Source organism: Littorina saxatilis, linkage group LG3 (assembly GCF_037325665.1).
Source record: "Littorina saxatilis isolate snail1 linkage group LG3, US_GU_Lsax_2.0, whole genome shotgun sequence".
Lineage (NCBI taxonomy): Eukaryota > Metazoa > Mollusca > Gastropoda > Littorinimorpha > Littorinidae > Littorina > Littorina saxatilis.
In genome coordinates, this window is record NC_090247.1 from 49,077,859 (window position 1) to 49,098,515 (window position 20,657).

The window sequence follows — 20,657 nt, forward strand, 5'->3', positions numbered from 1 at the left end:
CCCCCCTCTACGTTAAAACATTTAGTCAAAACTTGACTAAATGTAAAAACCTACCGCATTGTCACTGGCATTGACCAAAAACACCAGCCAACGAAACAATCCCGCTTGTAATCAACAGAATTCCCACAAAAACACTGCTCTCCCTTCCGAACAGTTCACAGATTGTCGATGTCACTGTCAATAATGCGCAACACACCGCCGATGCAGACCCCAGTATTCCGGACCATCACAGCGAGACGAGATTCTCGCAACTAATCAACGAATACAGGGCCGCCACTAGAAAAGTCTCGGAGGGATGTCAAAATACTCCCATGTTCTGGCCACTGCAACGACGAATGCGACACAAGGAAAGCGGAGAACAACAAACAAGACAAGACAAGGCTGTTTTTACATTTAGTCAAGTTTTGACTAAATGTTTTAACATAGAGGGGGAATCGAGACGAGGGTCGTGGTGTATGTGTGTGTGTGTGTTTGTGTGTGTGTGTGTGTGTGTGTGTGTGTGTGTGTGTGTGTGTGTCTGTCTGTCTGTCTGTGCGTGCGTGTGTGTAGAGCGATTCAGACCAAACTACTGGACCGATCTTTATGAAATTTGACATGAGAGTTCCTGGGAATAATAGGGAGATTTAATAAACGAAACGTCGGGACGTTTCGTTTTGAAGTTGTGGTAAACGTCATCATTTCGGGGGTCTCTCGCTGGAAAGGTGAAGGTCAACTGAAACGGAACGTGGAACGTCAAAACGCAGTCACGTTTTCCACCCCCAAAAAACGAACAATATTTCGTCAACTTTTGTGAGTATTTTTGCACACTAACAGTTTTATTTGTTGGCCATTTTATGCATTGCTAGATTCATCAACCCTTTCACAGTCTTTCAGCGCTGAGAATGTGTTCATTGGAGGTAGACAACTGTTGTAAACTGAAATATTTTGAAGGGTGCTGATCCTGGTACATTTATCCAACTTCATGGTGAAGAAAGCAAATGGCGAAGCAGAAGTAGGTCATCGCATCGAATTTTTATTCTGGCTTTGTATGTGATTTTGTATAAACAAAGTCTGTGTGATTTATTTGGACTGAAAATAATCAAAGTATGCCCGATTCTGGACCACCTCCTAGGTTTTTTTTTTCCATTCTGATCGAGGACAGACGTGATAATTTCACTTGAAGATTTATCGCCCTTCCTTCATTCCGAAACGAAACGTGAATACATCTAAATCTTGTCTGCGGCCTATGCCGTCTCGTTTCACGTTCCGTTTCGCGGGGTGACTCATTCACCAAACGAAACGAGCTGCAAAACGAAACGTGCTGTCCTTTGAATCTCCCTAATATCCCCGGACATTTTTTTATTTTTTTCGATAAATACCTTTGATGACGTCGTATCCGGCTTTTTGTAAAAGTTGAGGCGGCACTGTCACACCCTCATTTTTCAATCAAATTGATTGAAATTTTGGCCAAGAAATCTTCGACAAAGGCCGGACTTTGGTATTGCATTTCAGCTTGGTGGCTTAAAAATTAATTAATGACTTTGGTCATTCAAAATCTGAAAATTGTAAAAAAATTATAATTTTTAAAAAAACGATCCAAATTTACGTTCATCTTATTCTTCATCATTTTCTGATTCCAAAAACATATAAATATGTTATATTTGGATTAGAAACAAGCTCTGAAAATTAAAAATATAAAAATTATGATCAAAATTAAATTTTCGAAATCAATTTAAAAACACTTTCATCTTATTCCTTGTCGGTTCCTGATTCCAAAAACATATAGATATGATATGTTTGGATTAAAAACACGCTCAGAAAGTTAAAACAAAGAGAGGTACAGAAAAGCGTGCTATCCTTCTCAGCGCAACTACTACCCTGCTCTTCTTGTCAATTTCTTTGCCACGTGCGGTGGACTGACGATGATACGAGTATACGGTCTTGCTGAAAAATTGCATTGCGTTCAGTTTCATTCTGTGAGTTCGACAGCTTGACTAAATGTTGTATTTTCGCCTTACGCGACTTGTTTTTTTGTCGAAACAAACCCGGGCGCTTCTTCCACTGAACGAATACACCTTCACTGCTGGAGAAATCGCACAAGGGCACCTATATCTCCCCTCATTGCCGAAGCTATTAGGAAAATCGTGGCAGGAACAAAGATTCGTCAGTAAAAATTAAAATCAAGGCTGGAACGAACAACAAAAACGAATTCGCTTCTTCCAGACAACCAACGAACCACCACTATCACTGGAGTCATACACGGACACCAATAGTTATGTTCCCTCGTTGCGACAGTTACAACGACGAACGCGACATGCCTACGGATTAACTTAAAAGAAGCTGAGTTGTCCTTCCGTTCACCACAACAAATCCGCTCCTTGTGGCCATCATTGTCATACATCACAGCCATCACAGACGTCGCACAGGAACACCATAATGTTCACTCACTGCAGCCACTACAAGGATGAACACGGCATGAGCAAGTCCTCGTACACAGAAAAGAAAAGAAAACAAGTATGTTCGTCATGGTGACAATTCTGCTTTCCGATTAAAGAATCCAACACGACCACGAGAGAGGTTGCACAGGGACACCAAATTGCTGCTAAACTACAAGAAACATGATGACGAACGCGAAATGAACAAGGATTTTCATAATAATTTATACACACAAAAAAGAAGATGGTCATTGACTTCAAATCTGCTTCTTTGAAAAAGCAAAACTCCGCAAAATAGCATGATGTTCCTTGTTTGCGACAAATCGGCTTCTTTTAAAGATGTTTAAATCGAATACACCGACGGCACCGGAGACGTCTCACGTGAACGATAGCAAAATGCTCATGCAGACACTACACGGACGAACGTGGAGACGCTCAGGGAGTCCACTACAAAAAAGAAGCATTGCGGTTGCAGTGTCTTCGCAATCTGCTTCTTTCCCTTGGTGTGCAGACAACCAACTCAGATACAAGTCATGTGTAAATGATTCTGCTGCATGGTGAGACTATACCTTGAGGGCAATCGCAACGAGGTCCATTGCGACCAGGCGTTCAGGCGTTCTTATCAGCATTCCCGTTTCTTTTTTTTTTAGGGTTCAGGCAGCCACCTTCCATGTGTAGAGAATTGTGCTGTACGGAGGGACTAACTAAAGGACGATTAATCTTCAAAGAAGCAAAGCTGTCGGTTTTTTCCCCAGCAATTATGTTCCGTTCTAAGAGTTCAGGTAGCCACCTTCTATGGGCAGAGGGTTTTGTTGCATAGAGACACTATAAGCTGCAGCTCAAAGCAAAGAGAAAAGCTAGGCAAGGAAGTCGCCGTGGAGGGTCCACAGATTGGAGGACGCTATGCATTGGCATTGAACTAAAAAAAAAGACACGGATGATTCGAGAGGCGAAGGGACATTGTTGAAATCTGGTGTATGAAGCCGAGTAAAGAGCTGGGGTGGAAGGGAGTTGGGAGGGTTAAAGGACCTAAGGCATCGGTAGAAGAGGAGGAAGGAGGTGGGGGTCAGTGTGTGGGAGACGGGAGGGTGACCGCGATACAGAAGGCAACGGCTAAGGCATCGGTGGAAGCGTGGGGGTGGGCGGGGGTGGGTTCAGGCAATGAAAGTAGTAGTTGCTGTTGGGAAGAAATAAACGAGAAAAGAGCGAGGAGGGAGGGTGCCGGGGGTGGTTTTGGGGGTTGAAGCGCAGCGGTATACATAAAAAAAACGACAAATAGTTAGAGGGATGAGGGGGTAGAGAGCAATGCCAATGGCGATGGTTGATGTCACTTAATCAATACAGCGCCGTGCATCACCTTTCTCCGTCCTATTGCTGTGTGGAAAACCGCCTCAGTCCCCCCCCCCCCCAACCCCCATTCCCTCAGCCTTCCAACCCCCTGCCCCTATCCCTCACCCCATCCAATCTCCATACCCCCACTTCTCTCTCCCTCCGCCCCCTCCGCCCTGTCTCCTCCAAAACCCGCTCCTAAAGCATGGCAAGCACTGAGGCTCTCTTCTGATCGTGATGGTCATGCAAAAGAAGCAACTGTAACAGCAGCGTTCGGCGTACGCGGCTCAGGGCTGAACTCGTCAACACGCCAGAGAAAGGCCGCACTGATTAAACGCTCCCGTTGACGAAGACGAGGTGGTTAAGAATGAGCGAAACGAAGCGAGAAGAGAGGAGAGAAAAATGCCTGTATTAGAAGGCAAACAAAAAAACTAAGTAGAAAAAAAATAAAAATAATGAACGGAGAAAAATGAGCCGCGCAAGCGAGAGAGCAAAGGAGAGAGAGAGAGACTGAGAGAGAGAGAGAGAGAGAGAGAGAGAGAGAGAGAGAGAGAGAGAGAGAGAGAGAGACAGACACACACACACGACAGCCAGCCAGCCAGCCAGCCAGACAAACAAACAGACAGACAGACAGACAGAGAGACGGACAGACAATCGGGCAGGGATTTTGGTGGAGTGGGCAGGGAGGTGGGAAGAACATAACTGAAACAATGTTCTGTCTCATAAGTACTGGCCCTGAAGACACAACAAAGTACACAAACTACCCCACCATGGAATGTCCAAAGTAGTTTCTTTTCTTCATGTTTTGCTCTTTCATTATGGACAACATACCATCGCCACAGACTCTACACACACGATAATAACCTTCCGCAGTGTTTCGGTGCCACCCACTTCGACGCCACAGCAATTTTGGCAAAGTCGCGAGATGTTGATGGGCTATGGTAGTTGATTTTGTTTACCCGCTGACATGGTCATCAACTTGAGGAGAAAAAGCGAGGAAATTTGGCACAAAAACTGAAGATGGGTAGGTAGCTGGGGATCTTTCTCGCTGGAGTTGGCGAAGGGTGTTAAGATGTGTTTTGTGTATTCTTCGCCCCTCCCCACTTCGCAGTCTCTGTCTGTCTGTCTGTCTATCCTTCTTCCCCCCTCCCACTATGACTGTGTATCCGTCACCCTCTGCCCCTGTCCACCCCAACAATCTTGGACAACAAAATGACCCTGCCCACTATGCCATCCCCGCCCCCATACCCTCTCACAAGCATGAGCACCAACACGCAATCTCTGTCAGGCTTTTTCAGTCAGGCGCAGAAAAAGAGTTGTCAGTGTTTGTGTCTTTTGCAGACGAAAAGTTGTTCGGGCTTTGGCGTGCAGTCAACATTCTCAGTAGAGAATTGTGTGTGGGTTGCAGCAGGGCTTTATTTTACGATGTTATTGGATTATGACGACCACACTAGCATGCCAGTCATTGGGGACTGTTGGGTTACATTGGCACGCTATTATTACTGTCACGATGATATGCCATAGTTTGCCCTTGTTGCGTGATAGATATCAGAGAGAGAGAGCGAGAGAGCGAGAGAGAGAGAGAGAGAGAGAGAGAGAGAGAGAGAGAGAGAGAGAGAGAGAGAGAGAGAGAGAGAGAGAGAGAGAGAGAGAGAGAGAGAGAGAGAGAGAGAGAGAGAGAGAGAGAGAGAGAGAGAGAGAGAGAGAGAGAGAGAGAGAGAACGAACTTTATTACTCAAGGATGGAGATTTTAGGCTCACGCCTAGTCTTACAATCTGTCCCTGCTAAACTAAGACATAAAAATAAAGACAATAAAAGGATAATTGTCAATCGCAATCATACAGTATTACTAATTACAACATTACTTATCCGAATACATAATGCATGATAGAACATTGGAATGTACATGTATGTCAACAGACAGACAGATAGACTGACAGAGAGACAGAGAGACGGCCGGACGGAATGACGGACAAAGAGACAGACGGACGGACAGATATTCAGGGCACAACAGGCAACAGATCAGCTCTTCAGCTACTTGGATGGAAGATCCCTATACATCAACAAAAACACCTTGGTAAGGTCAACATTTTGGCCGCTTCCATTACATAAATCAGTCCAACGAAAGGCTAAATTTTCCCTTCCTGTAAGGCTAAAGTTAATGTGCCAAACGCATCACTGCTACTTTACGTTGGGAGGGAGGGGGGGGGGGATTGTCAGTATAGAAAATCTTCAATCAAACGTGTGCACTCAGCGTATAGACGCAATGAGTCTCGTCTACTGGGCTTCTTGAAAACTTTCACATCATATTTATTGATCGAGACAGAGTTCTCTCCTTTACCGCTAAGGTAGCAGCAAGAAATGTATCAATTCAAAATTCTAGACGACATTATTTATTTATTTATATGGGAGATTTATATAGCGCTTGGCGTTCTCTAAGCGCTTTACATATTACACACAAGTAACAGTTCAATAGATCTTAGTACTAGTGTAGGCTATATGATAACGCGCTGCGCCTGCAACTTTAATAAAATGTGTCGCGTTCTAAACCCTTTTGGGGTTAGATACAACCTGACTTGAGACCAAGAGTGTTCCAGATTCAAACTCTCCTGCAAGATACTAATAATTACGCCACATTCAATCTGGCACTCAAGACACCAGCAAATTTGCCTGATTTAGTTTTTGGTGCAGGATACCGAAAGTGTGTTACAATCAACATATATTCAGTACAGAAGATGTGCCAGGTTCAATCTCTCTTGGAAGAAACCGCAAACATGTTCCTTATTCAACGTCTCTCACAAAAATGTCTCGTGCAAGACCTCAGAAGTATGTATGCCCGATTCAGAGCCTCCTTCAAACATGTAGCCTATATGTCAGATTCAACCTCTCTGCAAGACCCACAATAAAGTGTGTGATTCAACCTATCTGCAAGACCCACAATAAAGTGTGTGATTCAACCTATCTGCAAGACCCACAATAAAGTGTGTGATTCAACCTCTCTGCAAGACTCACAATAAAGTGTGTGATTCAACCTCTCTGCAAGACCCACAATAAAGTGTGTGATTCAACCTCTCTGCAAGACCCACAATAAAGTGTGTGATTCAACCTCTCTGCAAGACATCGACACCCAACGTTTGCCGTCTTCAAGGTTTCTCACACAAAAAAAGACAAAAAGAGTGTCAAATACAATATTTTGCAAGACACCAGAAAAGGTGTGTTAGCAACATATACACTGCTGCGCGAGAGAGATCACACTGCGTAAATCCTACTTCTGGGGCGTCTTCACCGTTGGCGTTGTTTTCAAAACACACGGACCGAAAGTCGTGTCATCCTTGTGCAAACGTGCAGCAGCGGGCTATAAGCTGATCTAACTTGCAGTTGGCTCAGAGAAAAAGCCGCAGGACAAATGTTTGCAGTTCTTTGGACAACTGAATATTTTCTCCCTGAAGTGAAGGGAAATTTAGGGCCGAATGCAAGAAGCTACTGACAGAGTGGGCGTGGATGAGTCTGAAAGGGGTGGGGTGAAGTGTAGAGGAGGGAGGAAGGAGGGGGGGGGGCCTTGAAGTGGTGGTGGTGGTGGTGATGATGGTTGTGTTTGTGAGTGCTGCGCGTGTGTGTGTGTGTGTGTGTGTGTGTGTGTGTGTGTGCGTGCGCGCGTGCGTGTGTGTGTGTGTGTGTGTGTGTGTGTGTGTGTGTGTGTGTGTGCACGCGCGCGCGCGGTGACTTTCCTTTCCTAGAATGTTGGCGTCCCCTTTTTAGGATGTCTTCTTTTCTGGGGCACTTTTCCGGCGTCGTCTTTTCAGGATTACCAAAGACTCAATGGTTTTCCACAGTCTCCCTTTACGCAGCGTTTCCTTTTCAGAGCAATACATTCTAAAGGTCCCCGACAGCCATGAGTTCGTTCTCTGGGGGCAGTTTATGGCACCGCCTTTTATAAAGGTCTCCACTCAGCTTTAAAGTGTACAAATACAACCCCAATCAACCCAAGAAAGACCCCGCTGCAAAAATCTAGCATTCAGACTTTACCTCCCAGATTTCCACCGAAACTGGGGGAAGAGGGGGAGGCAGGGTAGGCTTTCACTGTTTCAATACGTTGAACCCTTCACTATCGAACAGTACTTTGACTTTCTACTGATGTCATTAAGGTGTTTGCGGGAATTCGGCGTCCGCTTTGGACTACTAGTGATGCGCTCAGAAAGCTAAAGAGAGCTCCTGCCGTCAAAGAGAATTAAGGGGCACGATTTCTTCTAGATGCAGGCTAACTCTTGTTAGTGGAAAGATCCATTCAAGCTCCCAGAGGGCATACACAGAGGGTAATTTTTGCAAATTCGAATCCCAGCTGCTCATGGAAAAGTTTGCCATTAAAAGCATTCTGTTGTTGAACAATTGTACACGTAAGCAAACATAGGCGTACAGAAGAGCCAGTCTTGTTTCACCAAGCGGGGATATGTATTATGAACGTTGGCATGACTACGATACTTTGTTGTCTGTGTAAAATAAAACACAGAAACAACATCTTACAGAAACAATTCATCTAGTGTAAGTCTCTTGCAACTCATCTTGGATCTGTACAGGCTTTGACATGCGCTGAGGACAACCTTCCCTTGGGACCGATACGACATGGCTGTTTTGTAAAAAATTTTTAGAATGATTTTAAAACGGAAGAGATAAAAACGAGCACAAAATCAACTAAATACTAGCTGCTCTTCTTATGCCTGGCGATTTTTGCGGAATAAGTGTGACAGATTGACACATGTGTGCCAATTAGAAAATGTTAGCCAATATAGAAATAAAAATAGACCCCCCCCCAAATAAAAACAAATAAAAAAACTTGAAAAAAAACACACACACGCACAGAGAGCATTTAAGCTGTACATGTTTGGTCTTCGTCTTGGTGGAAGAATGCTCTTATTCCTTGTATAAAAAAATGGACGGATCTGGGGTAATTTACAAAATGGCCAAAGTACCGGTCGGCTGAAGAGAGTTGCCCGGATGCAAGATTCATCCCACGCACGGAATGAGAGTTAAGCCCCTTGCCCTCTCTATCCCCTCTCCGCCTCCCGACCCCATTTTCAACACCCCTGCTCTTCCCTTCACCCTCAAACTTTGCCACACGACGAAGTGGCGATTGAGATTGAATGCTGGCCCAGTTGTAAAGGCGAACCGAAGAGACTGCCGATTTATTCATCGACCTGTAGTGTTTACACGGGCGTGCAAGTTCAAGCCAATTAACCTGACCTCTGGCAAGGTCAGGGAAGGGTGAAATCGATGCTAACGTTGATAATTTCATCCCGTACACTCGCAGACGACGTCTTTGACCCACCTCCTCGCCCTGCAAACCTCCTCCCCTTCCCTACCAATCCTCTTCCTCCCTTCTCTCTGGACCTGTGACCTAGGCCCAATATCCTTTTCACACAACCCCGGCCCCTCTCTCAATATGTATCCTCACCCTTTTCAAATGCAAGCTGTAACTTTGACTTCAAGTAGCGTTCGACCAGCGGTGAACAAAAGCATACAATTAACAGTGATCGCGTTCACCGGTAGTTTACCGGTTTTGTGTATGGGACATACCGCGGAAAACAAATCGCCAACCGGATGGCAGTGTATCGGTTATAATTACATTTGACATATTTTTAGTATCAAAGTAAACCGACTTCTTTGTCATTACAAAATTGTCTAGCCATTATCAAGGGCCAAGTGATTAGTTTTTGATTGATATATTCCTCTTGTCTTGTGGTTAATACCAGGTTGCAACACAGCATGAATCACTGATACCATATTGCATCTGAATTGTGAGTGTTATTGTGACTTGCGCAATTACTAGCACATAACCTTTCTGCACAATAGTTACCATCCGACATATTTCTCATTGACAGGAAAAAACACCACAAAAAAACTAAACAAAACATGCGAACTTTATCTTTCGAGTCACGAGTGTGGTCGTGTGTGTTATCTTGTTTTACGGGTTTTTTTTATTCACAAAAAGGACTTTCACTGTACATATACTGTTCTGTAATCCGGACATACGTTATAAATCCGTGTGTACTCTCGTGTGTGTCAGAAATTGTCTCTGCAGTTTAGATTTCGGTTCGGCACAAACATGCCACGCAGAATTCACCTGCAAGTATTGCTAATCTTCGTCGTCGCACTGTCCAGTAAGTAAAACATGTTCGTATTTATATTGATCCCAGTCAAAAACAACAACACATGCTAAATAGCTTATGGTGAAATGATGAGGACTGAGAAACAATCTTTAAGATTGCAATGTGGGTTGTGCTTGCCATTCAAAAGGAGAAACAAGGTGACCCCTAATCTTATCGCTGCTAATAAGTACTTTAATTCAAAATCTACTGCAGTCGAGTTGCGAACATGTTTTCAAAATTACGGCAAAAAACAACAACAACAAAACTGTAAGATCTAATTCTAGTACTATGACAGTCACTCAAATGGATTTCTAAAAGAAAAATGACGAAGTATCCAAGGCTATGATGAGAACGAGTTAGCTAAAATAAAACAAACCAAAATATTCAAATTTCAAAGGGCCAACATCTAAACGCCGATGGCCATCACTACAGAAAAAAATGAACAAAAAAAAAGGCTGATGTAATACACATATACAGACACAGACACACAGAGACACACAGACACAGACGTAGACACACACACACACACAACCACCACAAATACAAACAATAACAACATGACACAGAGTACATTGCAACCATCTTGCTTCAGGTACTCATCCCTTCAAGTGGTCCCCTGACCTTGAAGACAATGTTGTCAAGCATACCTGCCTTGGAGATGACCTTCACCTTCTCTGGGACTTCAACATAACTTCCGGCGAGAACATTTCATCTATCGAATGGTTCTTCCGGGCGGAATCAGAAGAAGTGGTCGCCATGTTTGCTCATGGAAACTTCCTTCCAATGTCAACGTTTTCCAAACGCGTGCGCTACGTGCCGGGTGCAGGCATCGTCCTGAGTCACGTGACACCCGGTGACAAGGGGGCCTACTCTGTGGAAGTTCTCGGCCATGACGTCAACAACACTTTCATCAACGAACGTCGCACTGCAAAAGTGCAGCTCGGAGGTAACGGGAGAGATATTGCATGATACTATATCTGGTGAGGGTATTTTTCTATCAAAAGGGTGTTTATTTTCAAGCCTGTAAAATGTCAGCAACGGCGTGGGTTTCAAAAATCCCATGAATAACACTGTTGTTACAGAATAATCCAAATATATGGTTTTATGATGATTTTGTGCCTGTGACAACCGGACATCTAAGATAGAAGCAAATAGACAAGTAGATTGCCCCCCTCACAGAACCTCAGTAAACAGGCGTTAGAAGTGCAGTGCAGACATCAGTCAGTCTATGAGGATAACTAGTTAAGGACTTTGAATGTTGTTTCAATAAAAACAAAATCCAGAAAATCTCTGAAAGAAGCCAGTACACGTCATCATCGAGACTACATGTACTAATAGGGCTTGGCTAGTCGAAACCCAAAAACCGAGAGTGGTTACGTGGTTACGAACGTAGGCTAGGTACCGATTTCCGTACATCGATTTTTGTTCTGAGCTCATTTTTAGAATAAACATAAACATATATATTACATTTTTGGATGCAATAATTAATAAAGTATACAATGCAATTATTTTAAAATCTGTTCGTAAAAATTCGATTTTAATGACAACTTTAATGAACAAACTAATTAATTCATGTTTGACCTTCCAGGCTGAAATGCAATTATATAGTCAAGACTGAGTCTAAGATTACTTGATGAAAATGCCAATCAATGTGGTTGAAAACAGGTCGTGACAGTACCGCCTGAACTGTAATCAAAAACCGGATATGACGTCATCAAAGGCATTTATCGAAAACAATGAAAAAACCCACCTGTCTAAGGATATATATTCTGTAAGAATGTGCATGTAAAGTTTGATGACGATCTGTCCAGTACTATTCTGGGAGTTGCTCTACACACACACACACACACATACATGTATACGCAACCACCTCGTCTCGATTCCCTGTCTAGCTAAAAACATAGAACCAATCACAGAAACCAGCGACATGCAACATTTTGTGCAGAACCTCCATCGACTGATCACGGTGACCTTGAAGTGGGGCTGGACCAGACGGCCGTGTACGACAACCTCACTGACCAGTGGTCGGTCCGCCTCACCTGTGGTCACTTCGTACACACCGGTCAACCACCCGTGCGCGTTGTGTGGACGGTACAACCATTGCGTACACACTGGCAACAAATTACATTTTCCATTTGCTTTTTTCCCATTTTAGTAACTCAATTGCTCGTCCTTAAACCCACATATATTTACCTTGAACGCCATTGAAATGTTGATATCTGTATGATCTACGACTGCAAAGGGCGTCCAGGGAATACCTAAGTTAAAGGACACCAAATAATGGAGGGGCGCTGGTTCTATGCGACGCTTAGTTTTCGAGATAGGTGTGACCTGACGAAAAACAGGACGTCACATTCCTAATGAAAACGAATATATTATGGAACGCCAGATACGCAATGTCCCCGCGGAGCGCGGACTTTTGAGCTTTTCTCGTCGTTGATTGGTCAGAAATTCCGCCCGAACTTTTAATGTCCTCGCGCAATTCCGGCCGGAATTCCGCCCGGACTTTCGAGCTATACTCGTCTTTGATTGGTTAAAATGTCCGCGCGCAATTCCGCCCGGACTTTTATCGGGAACGCTCGTATAGGTTCGGCACTTTCCGCCCGGAGTTTTAGATCGAGAAATTTAAAAAAGTTGAAATGGAAGAGAATCGGATCGAGGTTAAAATGTCCTCGCGCAATTGCGCCCCGACTTTTATCGCAAACGTTCGGCACTCGTTTTGCACGGACTTTTAGATAGAGACATGCAAACAGTGGGATTAGAAGAGAGTCGGATCAAAGAATCAACATTAATCGCGCGCGCGTGTGGGAGTGTGAACACAGCTATTTCATGGAAGCGGTTCTTGCAAACAGTACACACTTCAGAAAAGTGCTCATGAGTTGTTTCCCTTGATTCAAATAAAGGATTTTGACTGACTGAACACAGAGATTCTGACCTTTTGTGCATCGGTTTGATTTGTCCACTATCCTTTTTTTCTGTGAGCACACACACACACACACACACACACACACACACACACACACACACTTATAAACACACACACACAAACACTTATAAACACACACACACACTCGACACACACAAACACTTATAAACACACACACACACACACGCACGCACACCTGAAACCGGCTGCCTCATCCCCCACCTCACACTCTCCCCAATTTGGAAAAAGAAAGAAATATAATTTGTAACAGTATTTTCTGACGCCCGACCAGATATTCTCGGAACACTGTTGTTCTTTGTGACCTTGGTCTTAACGGAACAATCTTGCAGTCTGATGAGTAACGAATGGCGCATGAAATGAGTCATTTGTGTCGTTTTACACCTCTTTCCAGTTCTACTTTGAAAGGATGCCGCACATGTATGACAACTGTCCTTCCTTTGCGCTCTTTTAAGTCAAAAAAGGTCTGACAAGGCCTTTTCGTCGAATGACAAATATACATACCCTTACTTGAATAAAATGCCATACCAGCCAAAAACAACAACAACATAATTCATGTCTGCAACAACAACAACAACAATTCATGTCTGCAAAGGAAGCAGGACAAACAACAACAACAACAACAACAACAACAACAACAACAACAATTCATGTCTGCAAAGGAAGCAGGACAGTTGCTGATTTCAGTACGTATCTAAAGAAGTAGATGCCCATATAGCGAGCAAAATTGCGTACAGATCTGTCTAAAATCTGTATTTTTCTGTTTAATTTCACATTCTGCCTGTAAGAAAATGTCTTCTTCAAGCACCTATGAAAATGGGTCTTGGCAATGATCGCATTCCCATCTTGCACCATACACAGCGCAACATCCATTGCTATTTGTAATCCTGCGTTTTGAAGAATTTGAGTGATCGCCCTTGATTTCAAAGCAATTGCATATATGAGTGTCCGGTAAATTCCCATTCCATGTTTTTAGTGAGTAGAAAATAGCTCGAAAGTCCGGGCGGAATTCCGGGCAGAATTGCGCGAGGACAATAAAAGTTCGGCCGGAATTTTTGACCAATCAACGACGAGAAAAGCTCAAAAGTCCGCGCGGAATTCCGCGGGGACATTGCGTATCTGGCGTTCCATAATATATTGCAAGTGGAAGCCGACGAGGCTGCATTTCTTCGGGGGGTGCCCGCTAAAATAGATCTACACGGTTCGAGCGGGACAGTTGAGCTCGGAACATGTTTGCATAATAGAGTGTCTTACCTTTGTTCTTCTCGTGATAACGTTTTTTTGTATGAATACGATTCACTTGCAAAATAAAGTATCACGCCGTATAAACGGTTGCGTCGATTGAAAGCCGCGGGATCGGTTGCATCGACTAAAAGCCGCGGGATCAGGACACGCGAGGTGAGTTTCTCCACAAAATTACAAACCTCTTCTCTTAATTAGTAGATTATCCCATAACTTTTGTTTACACTTTGAACTTAGGTGATGTAGCATCACATTATCGATTTTTTTCATTGATTGCATTTACGTGTGAATGTTGAACTGTGATTATTTACACTTTTTCAAGCGCATTTTTGTAAATTGTGACTTTCAACCTTCACCACTAAAAATCAAGCTTTCGGACTAAGCTACAGACAATTAAAAAGGTTGAAAGTCAAAATGTACAAAAATGCGCTTGAACAAGTGTAAATAATCACAGTTCAACATTCACACGTCAATGCAATCAAGGAAAAAAATCGATGATGTGATGCTACAACACCTAAGTTCAAAGTGTAAACAAAAGTTATGGGATAATCTACTAATTAAGAGAAGAGATTTGTAATTTTGTGGAGAAACTCACCTCGCGTGTCCTGATCCCGCGGCTTTTAGTCAATGCAACCGATCCCGCGGCTTTCAGTCGACGCAACCGTTTATACGGCGTGAGTATACGATTTGGTGTTTTAGTGGTAAATGTAGATAGAAATGTGTAATACAGACTAAGCAAACAAATAAACGTGTTTTTCTCGTGAAAATGTTGCGTTGTGCGGGAGTTTGGGTGGCTACGTGATGTACACAAAGCAAAGCGCGGGACGGACTCAGCTCTGTGCTGTAACACTGGCAAGTTCAAAACACGAGAAAAACGATTTCGTTATGCGGGCAGCCACGGGGGATGTATGTATTTTTCAAATGGTCGTAAAATAAGTCTTGTATTTATCACCGTACTCAGGCCCTGTTCTTTTTTTCGTCACACCTAAAACCGTTATTTCTTGTGAGCGGCCCTGCATTAAAATGTTTAAGCAGTGTTGTACATGTACAGCTGATTATTTGACCAAAAATATACCCTCCACTCCACACCCAGAAGAAGCGACGGATAGCCAAACACTCGCTGGGCCGCTTAGATTACGGGAAGATTACGTGCAAGACGTTTTTCACACAAACGTGTGTGTGTGTGTGTGTGTGTGTGTGTGTGCGCGCGCGTGTATTCTTGCACGTGTTTTTGCTCTGATGCACAGACACCGTCTGGACGCACGGCACAGAGTAGTGGCTTCAAGAACGGCAACTTTTACCTTCAACTTTCCAACCCGGTGAAGGGAGGTAACTACATGTGTTCCCTCGACCCACAAACCACCGCGGCTTCCTGTCTGTCCAACTCTTCACGACTTCTGCAGAGCTCAGCCCTTCACGTGGATGGAGTTGAGACTGGTCTGATTCTATTGCAAGCGGAGAAGGTAGTTTGACAGGAGCATCCCTCCACTTAAAGGCACAGTAAGCCTCCCGTAAACCATCACAGAGCTCCCCGAGCGTCTAAATACAGTACAAGCATACTTCCATTTGAACGCTCACCGAACGGGAACATCCTGGCTGCTTTCTGTCGAGCGTGAGACATTTTCAAAGAATTTATTTTCGTAGACTTGTTCCGTTAACAACAACGGCGCCTCGTTTTTGCGCTAGACCTAACTTTTAAAATCTAAATAATAAATTGACAGCTTGTTACACAAACATTCTTTAATCATAAAAGAATTCGTTTTTCATCAAGACAAGATCAGTACAATTCGAAGTTGTGAAAGTTTGAAAAAAGAAAAGCCCGGAAGCAGGGTCACGCAAGGGTCGTAGCAGACGACGGCCGGTTTATCAGTGCAAATCGCTGTTCCTCTCAACAGTCAAAAGCCATCGCTAGAGTTCTTGTGAACCACAGCCGTTGTTTCGTGCATAAAAAACGTGCTATTGTAGATAAGCTGACGTCGAGTCGCATTCAAATGACTAACTATGACGACTGCATTGTGAAAATGGAAAACTGGATCACACGGGTTCACGATGGCTCAGGGGTAAGATAAACCACGCAAAAATAAATTCTTTGAAAATTGTTCGCTCTTTACGGAGGGCACCTAGGATGTTCTCAATTGGTGAGTGTTTAAATAAAATGGTGTTTGTACTGTGTGTAAAAGCCTGACCGTATCTGTGATGGTTTACGGGAGGCTTACTCTGCCTTTAAACACGTTCCAACAATCGTTAGTTTGAGCACAGAGCGGCCTTTGTGTGTGGATTGATTTCAAAGGTATTCGTGAAGCAACAGCATGACTTAATCGTAACAATGCCTATTTGCACAGACATCAACCAGGCTTTTGATTTTTGGTAAGTGTCCAAGCGGGGGAATGTTTTCATATTACCTACAAATGGGACAAATCTGTGTTGATGCACAACATGGTTGAAGGTGTCAAGGCCAAACATTGAGGTGACATGTTTATTGCTAATTTTCGAGTTTAGTGTCGATAGTGTAAAGGACGCAATTGTACGGCTCCAATCTTTGCAAAAAGGAGAAAAATGTCGCCCGATTGATACGTACGGCATACAGGGAGGGCGTGGGGTGTGGGGAAGGGGCAAGGGGGATTTACAACGTGATGTGTTTAACCGTTTCCACCCATGCCTAGGCGCGATGGTGTGAGTGTGTCTGTGTGTCTGTGTGCGCGCGCGCGGGTGTGTGTGTTTGTATGTTAGTGTGTGTCTATGTCTGTGTGTGTGTGTGTGTGGAGGGGTAAGTGGTTGCGTTTGCTTGTTTGTGTGTATGCGCGCGTGTGTGCGTGCGTGCGTTAGTGTGCATGCGTGCGTCTGCGCGCGTGTGTGCCAGAAATAATTTTCGCGGCTTCTGAAACTTGTTCATGTTCTGTATGTGCCAGGAAGCGCTACAGGAGAAAGTGCAACAGCTTAAAGAGAAAAACGTACGTCAAGAAGAAAAAGAGTCCAACATGACAAACTACATCCACGAGCTAGAGGAACAGGTGCTCGGTTTACAGAACACCACACGTCCTTGCCGCATAGTGACAGGTACCACTGCATGGCTAGATTTGAAGGTTTACGCATATCAATGTTTTCCTGCAAGCTAGTCAGTTGCTATATAAAACAAAAGGTGTTAACAAAATTAAAATTCGGTTGCAGTAATTGCTTTCCATCCTGAACATGAGCATGCAAGGAATGCAAATACCAAGGGTGTAATCAGAAAAAGATAGCAGTTTGAAATTGTACCACAGAAAGAGTGATCAAAGTGAAGAAAAGAAAACAATTATAATAAGACTTGGAACAAACAGGAGAACAGAGCTTGACAGAAAGTAATTTGTTTTTGTTCGCTTGAAATGTTCATTTTCACCCGAGACACTATGAGCTGTTTTTTTGCTCCAATTAATTATTTTGATAATGTGATTATAGTGGACTCTGTTGGAAACAACTTGAACAAACAATTTTCAGGTCCTTGTGCTGCGGAAAATCACACGGTACTTAACGACAACTGGCGAGATGTGAATCACCAAAAAGATGCCAATATGTGTGATAAAAGTCTTCCCGTGGGATGGTACAGATTCCTCATCAATGGAACCAGTGCCACGATGCCTACGAGATGCATTCCGGTAAGATCATTATTTGCAATGCAGCAGCAGCAATAGCATCCGTAACATCAGTAGATAAGGGAGAAGTCGCACACAGTAGTAGTAGTAGTTGTAGTAGTAGTAGTAGTAGAGTTGTAGTAGTAGTAGAAGAAGCAGTAAGCCTGATCAAGTATGACAACACTTAACATTTGATAGGAACTGATGAGCGTAGTTGTATAATTAGGAACCTTCAGCTAATGTGTCCGAAGGAAGTTTCTGACTGTTGCATTAAGATCGAAATGAACGATGAACTGCAGAACACAACAACGGCAAACCGCAATTCTTAGTCACGCACATTCTTTAAATTTTAAGTTGTCACGCTAAATGTCAATACGAAGCGACCATTTCTGTTGTTTTGGGTGTTATCCAGGGGTCCTGCAGCTAATTCGACAAAACTGCAGCAAATTACTAAACCTCAAAAGAAATGTGGTTTTATTTTGAAGTCCATCCACATGTCTGACCAAGAAACAAAGTTAGGGTCACGCTCATTCACGAATAATTGTTTATACACCTAGGGCGAAATCTAATGACAGCCAGTATGTGCCCTAGCGGTATTATATTTGTAATGTGTGTAACAGCCTGGGGTTGTCTGTTATCATAAACAGATGATTTACGCGATACTGAAGGTGCCTTTAACCACACTTTCACAGGAAGAGCACTGTGGAACTTCCGCTCCATTGTGGCTGGACCTGCAGGGTGCTGACCTGCCCGCTGTGGGACAGGAGCTGCACGTACGCTCGTGCGCTTCGTGGAAAAATGAATGTTGTCATTGGGAGAAACCAGTTACAGTCTTGAACTGTGGTACGTACTTTGTGTATCATCTTAGCCAAGCACCCTATTGCACCTTGGCATACTGTGCCACAATGCAAATCGAGTCCGCCCATCCTTGAAAAAGAATCAGACTGATGTTCTTTGACAAAAGCACCAGGCATTCAGTGTGTTTAACCATTTCCTGTAGGAAGCATGACACTTTAAACTGAATGTGTGTGTGTGTGTGTGTGTGTGTGTGTGTGTGTGTGTGTGTGTGTGTGTGTGTGTGTGTGTGTGTGAAAACGTTGCGGCATAAATTTACTAAGTGCTGACTTTAGTTTTGTGTTTAACGGTATGTGTATTAATTTTTCCTGGATGTGCACATGAATCCCACCTCACCCCCCCCCACCCGCACTTCCCTTGTATATGTTTTTTGTTTTGCTAAATAAAAGAAACTCGAGCGATACCTTCTGAAATTGTGCACATGATTTGAAATTTGATGCTATGTCACTAAAAAATACCCATTTATCTTGGACGAACTAGAAGAAGCGTCATCACGACGCCAAAGTCGGGTAAAGTTTTCTCGTGGCCTCGAACCATCAAAGGAACGTCAAAGAATCAGCTACTCCCCCTCCCCCGCCCTGCTTCCCTAGTTATCCCTATTGTTTTCCCTTTCTCTACATCACCCTCCGCCCCCACCCCCTTTAGCTGTTCTCATCTTCTTCCAAAGGTTTCAACCACTCTAAGCGATTTACCAAAGCAACTTCATTAAATCTGCCCGGGAATATTTCCTGAGGGGCAAAAATTAAACGGTGTTTTTTTTACACACACACAGGAGAACATGTTCACCCACAAATATGGACGCCCACAAACATGCACGCACGCACGCAAGCAGCCCCCTCCCCCTACACTCATACGACGGTCCTAGACTCCAACAGACAGACAGACAGACAGACACACACACACACACACACTGAGGATCCCCTTTCCCCCTAACAATCAGAAACACTCACATCTTCCCCCTCCTCTCTCACGTACACTCTGGCCTGAGTATCTCAAGGATAGATTTGTATCAGACTATGTCTGGAAACCCAACACTCAAGTAACCTCGCAGTGATTTTCTCTCGTTTTCCACTGAAAACCTTTCAGAAACGCCCGTACCATGGCCTCCCCTCACGGCATCAAAATGAAATGTATCGATCAAGCAAAGCACATACAAATGAGAATCTGGAGGCATGCACTGTATAGAGGGTCTTAGACCTTCAGGGCTGTAGTTCACGACAGGCTAAAACAGACTCCAGCTACAGTCGAACCTGTCTATAACGACCAACCAAGGGACAGAACCAGTGTGGTCGTCATGGGCAGGTGGTCGCTTAAAGGAAGGTGAATAATATTGAGGAAAAAACACGTCTCGCTTGGGATCTTTTGGGGTGGACGTAATGGGCAGTTGGTTGTTATTGGGAAGTGGTCTTAAGTGGTTCGACGGTATGTAGAGAAAGAAGCACCCAAAGGAATAAGACGTGCGCTCACTTCCAGACCTATACTTTTTTTTCATTCCTGTGCGGTGCTTTCTTTTTAGATTTCACGCATGTGTCTGCAAAGGGGATTGTTCGTGCTTTCTAAAAACTAAACAAAGAGTTTTTACCACGCAGTGGTAGAAAAATAATAAGTTTACATGACTTTTTCCTCACGGTTTTAATTATGTTAAAACAAAATCTAAAACACGCTTCACAAGAGTTCGTTTTAACAAATTGTCAACAAGGAACTTCTGTGGGTGTGTAACTTTACTTGAACAGACTCGCGAGTGGAACGCTTCAACACAAGATCAAAATGTCTTTTATAAATAAGAAATGTATCCAGATTTTGGTAGTCAGTATAGTAGTTTATTTCAACATCCATGGATACTGCACTAGTCACGCAGCATAGCAAAGTCTTACTCAACTGAGGCCGAAGTTTGTTTTACTGCAACTTACATGCTATGCAAAGCTTCGTGCAGAGAGCTTCGTGAAATAGACTCCGCCCAATTAATATCAAGCTTCACAGCATCATTGTATCCGTAGACATCCCCATTCATCTCTAACTTCCTGATTCTGGGGTAGGGTGGGGGTATTTTAGGTAAGTGTAAGTACGTACGGTATGGTGCCCGACGAAACATGATTGTAGTGGACGCCATGTCAATAGTCAA

General features: G+C 43.6%; 2 protein-coding genes across 5 annotated transcripts in view; one reads left to right on the forward strand and one right to left on the reverse strand.

The window, feature by feature from the left end:
* The window catches only part of LOC138962545 (protein still life, isoform SIF type 1-like), a 203,856-nt gene that overhangs the window by 91,632 nt on the left and 91,567 nt on the right, over nt 1–20,657 (reverse strand). The window lies entirely within an intron of this gene.
* Nucleotides 9,773–18,911, forward strand: LOC138962546 (uncharacterized). Its single transcript, XM_070334393.1, has 7 exons — nt 9,773–9,898; nt 10,479–10,832; nt 11,832–11,977; nt 15,320–15,535; nt 16,982–17,129; nt 17,547–17,704; nt 18,373–18,911. Exons 1-7 carry the CDS (start codon nt 9,844–9,846, stop codon nt 18,610–18,612), a joined length of 1,317 nt encoding a protein of 438 aa, XP_070190494.1. The 5' UTR covers nt 9,773–9,843; the 3' UTR covers nt 18,613–18,911.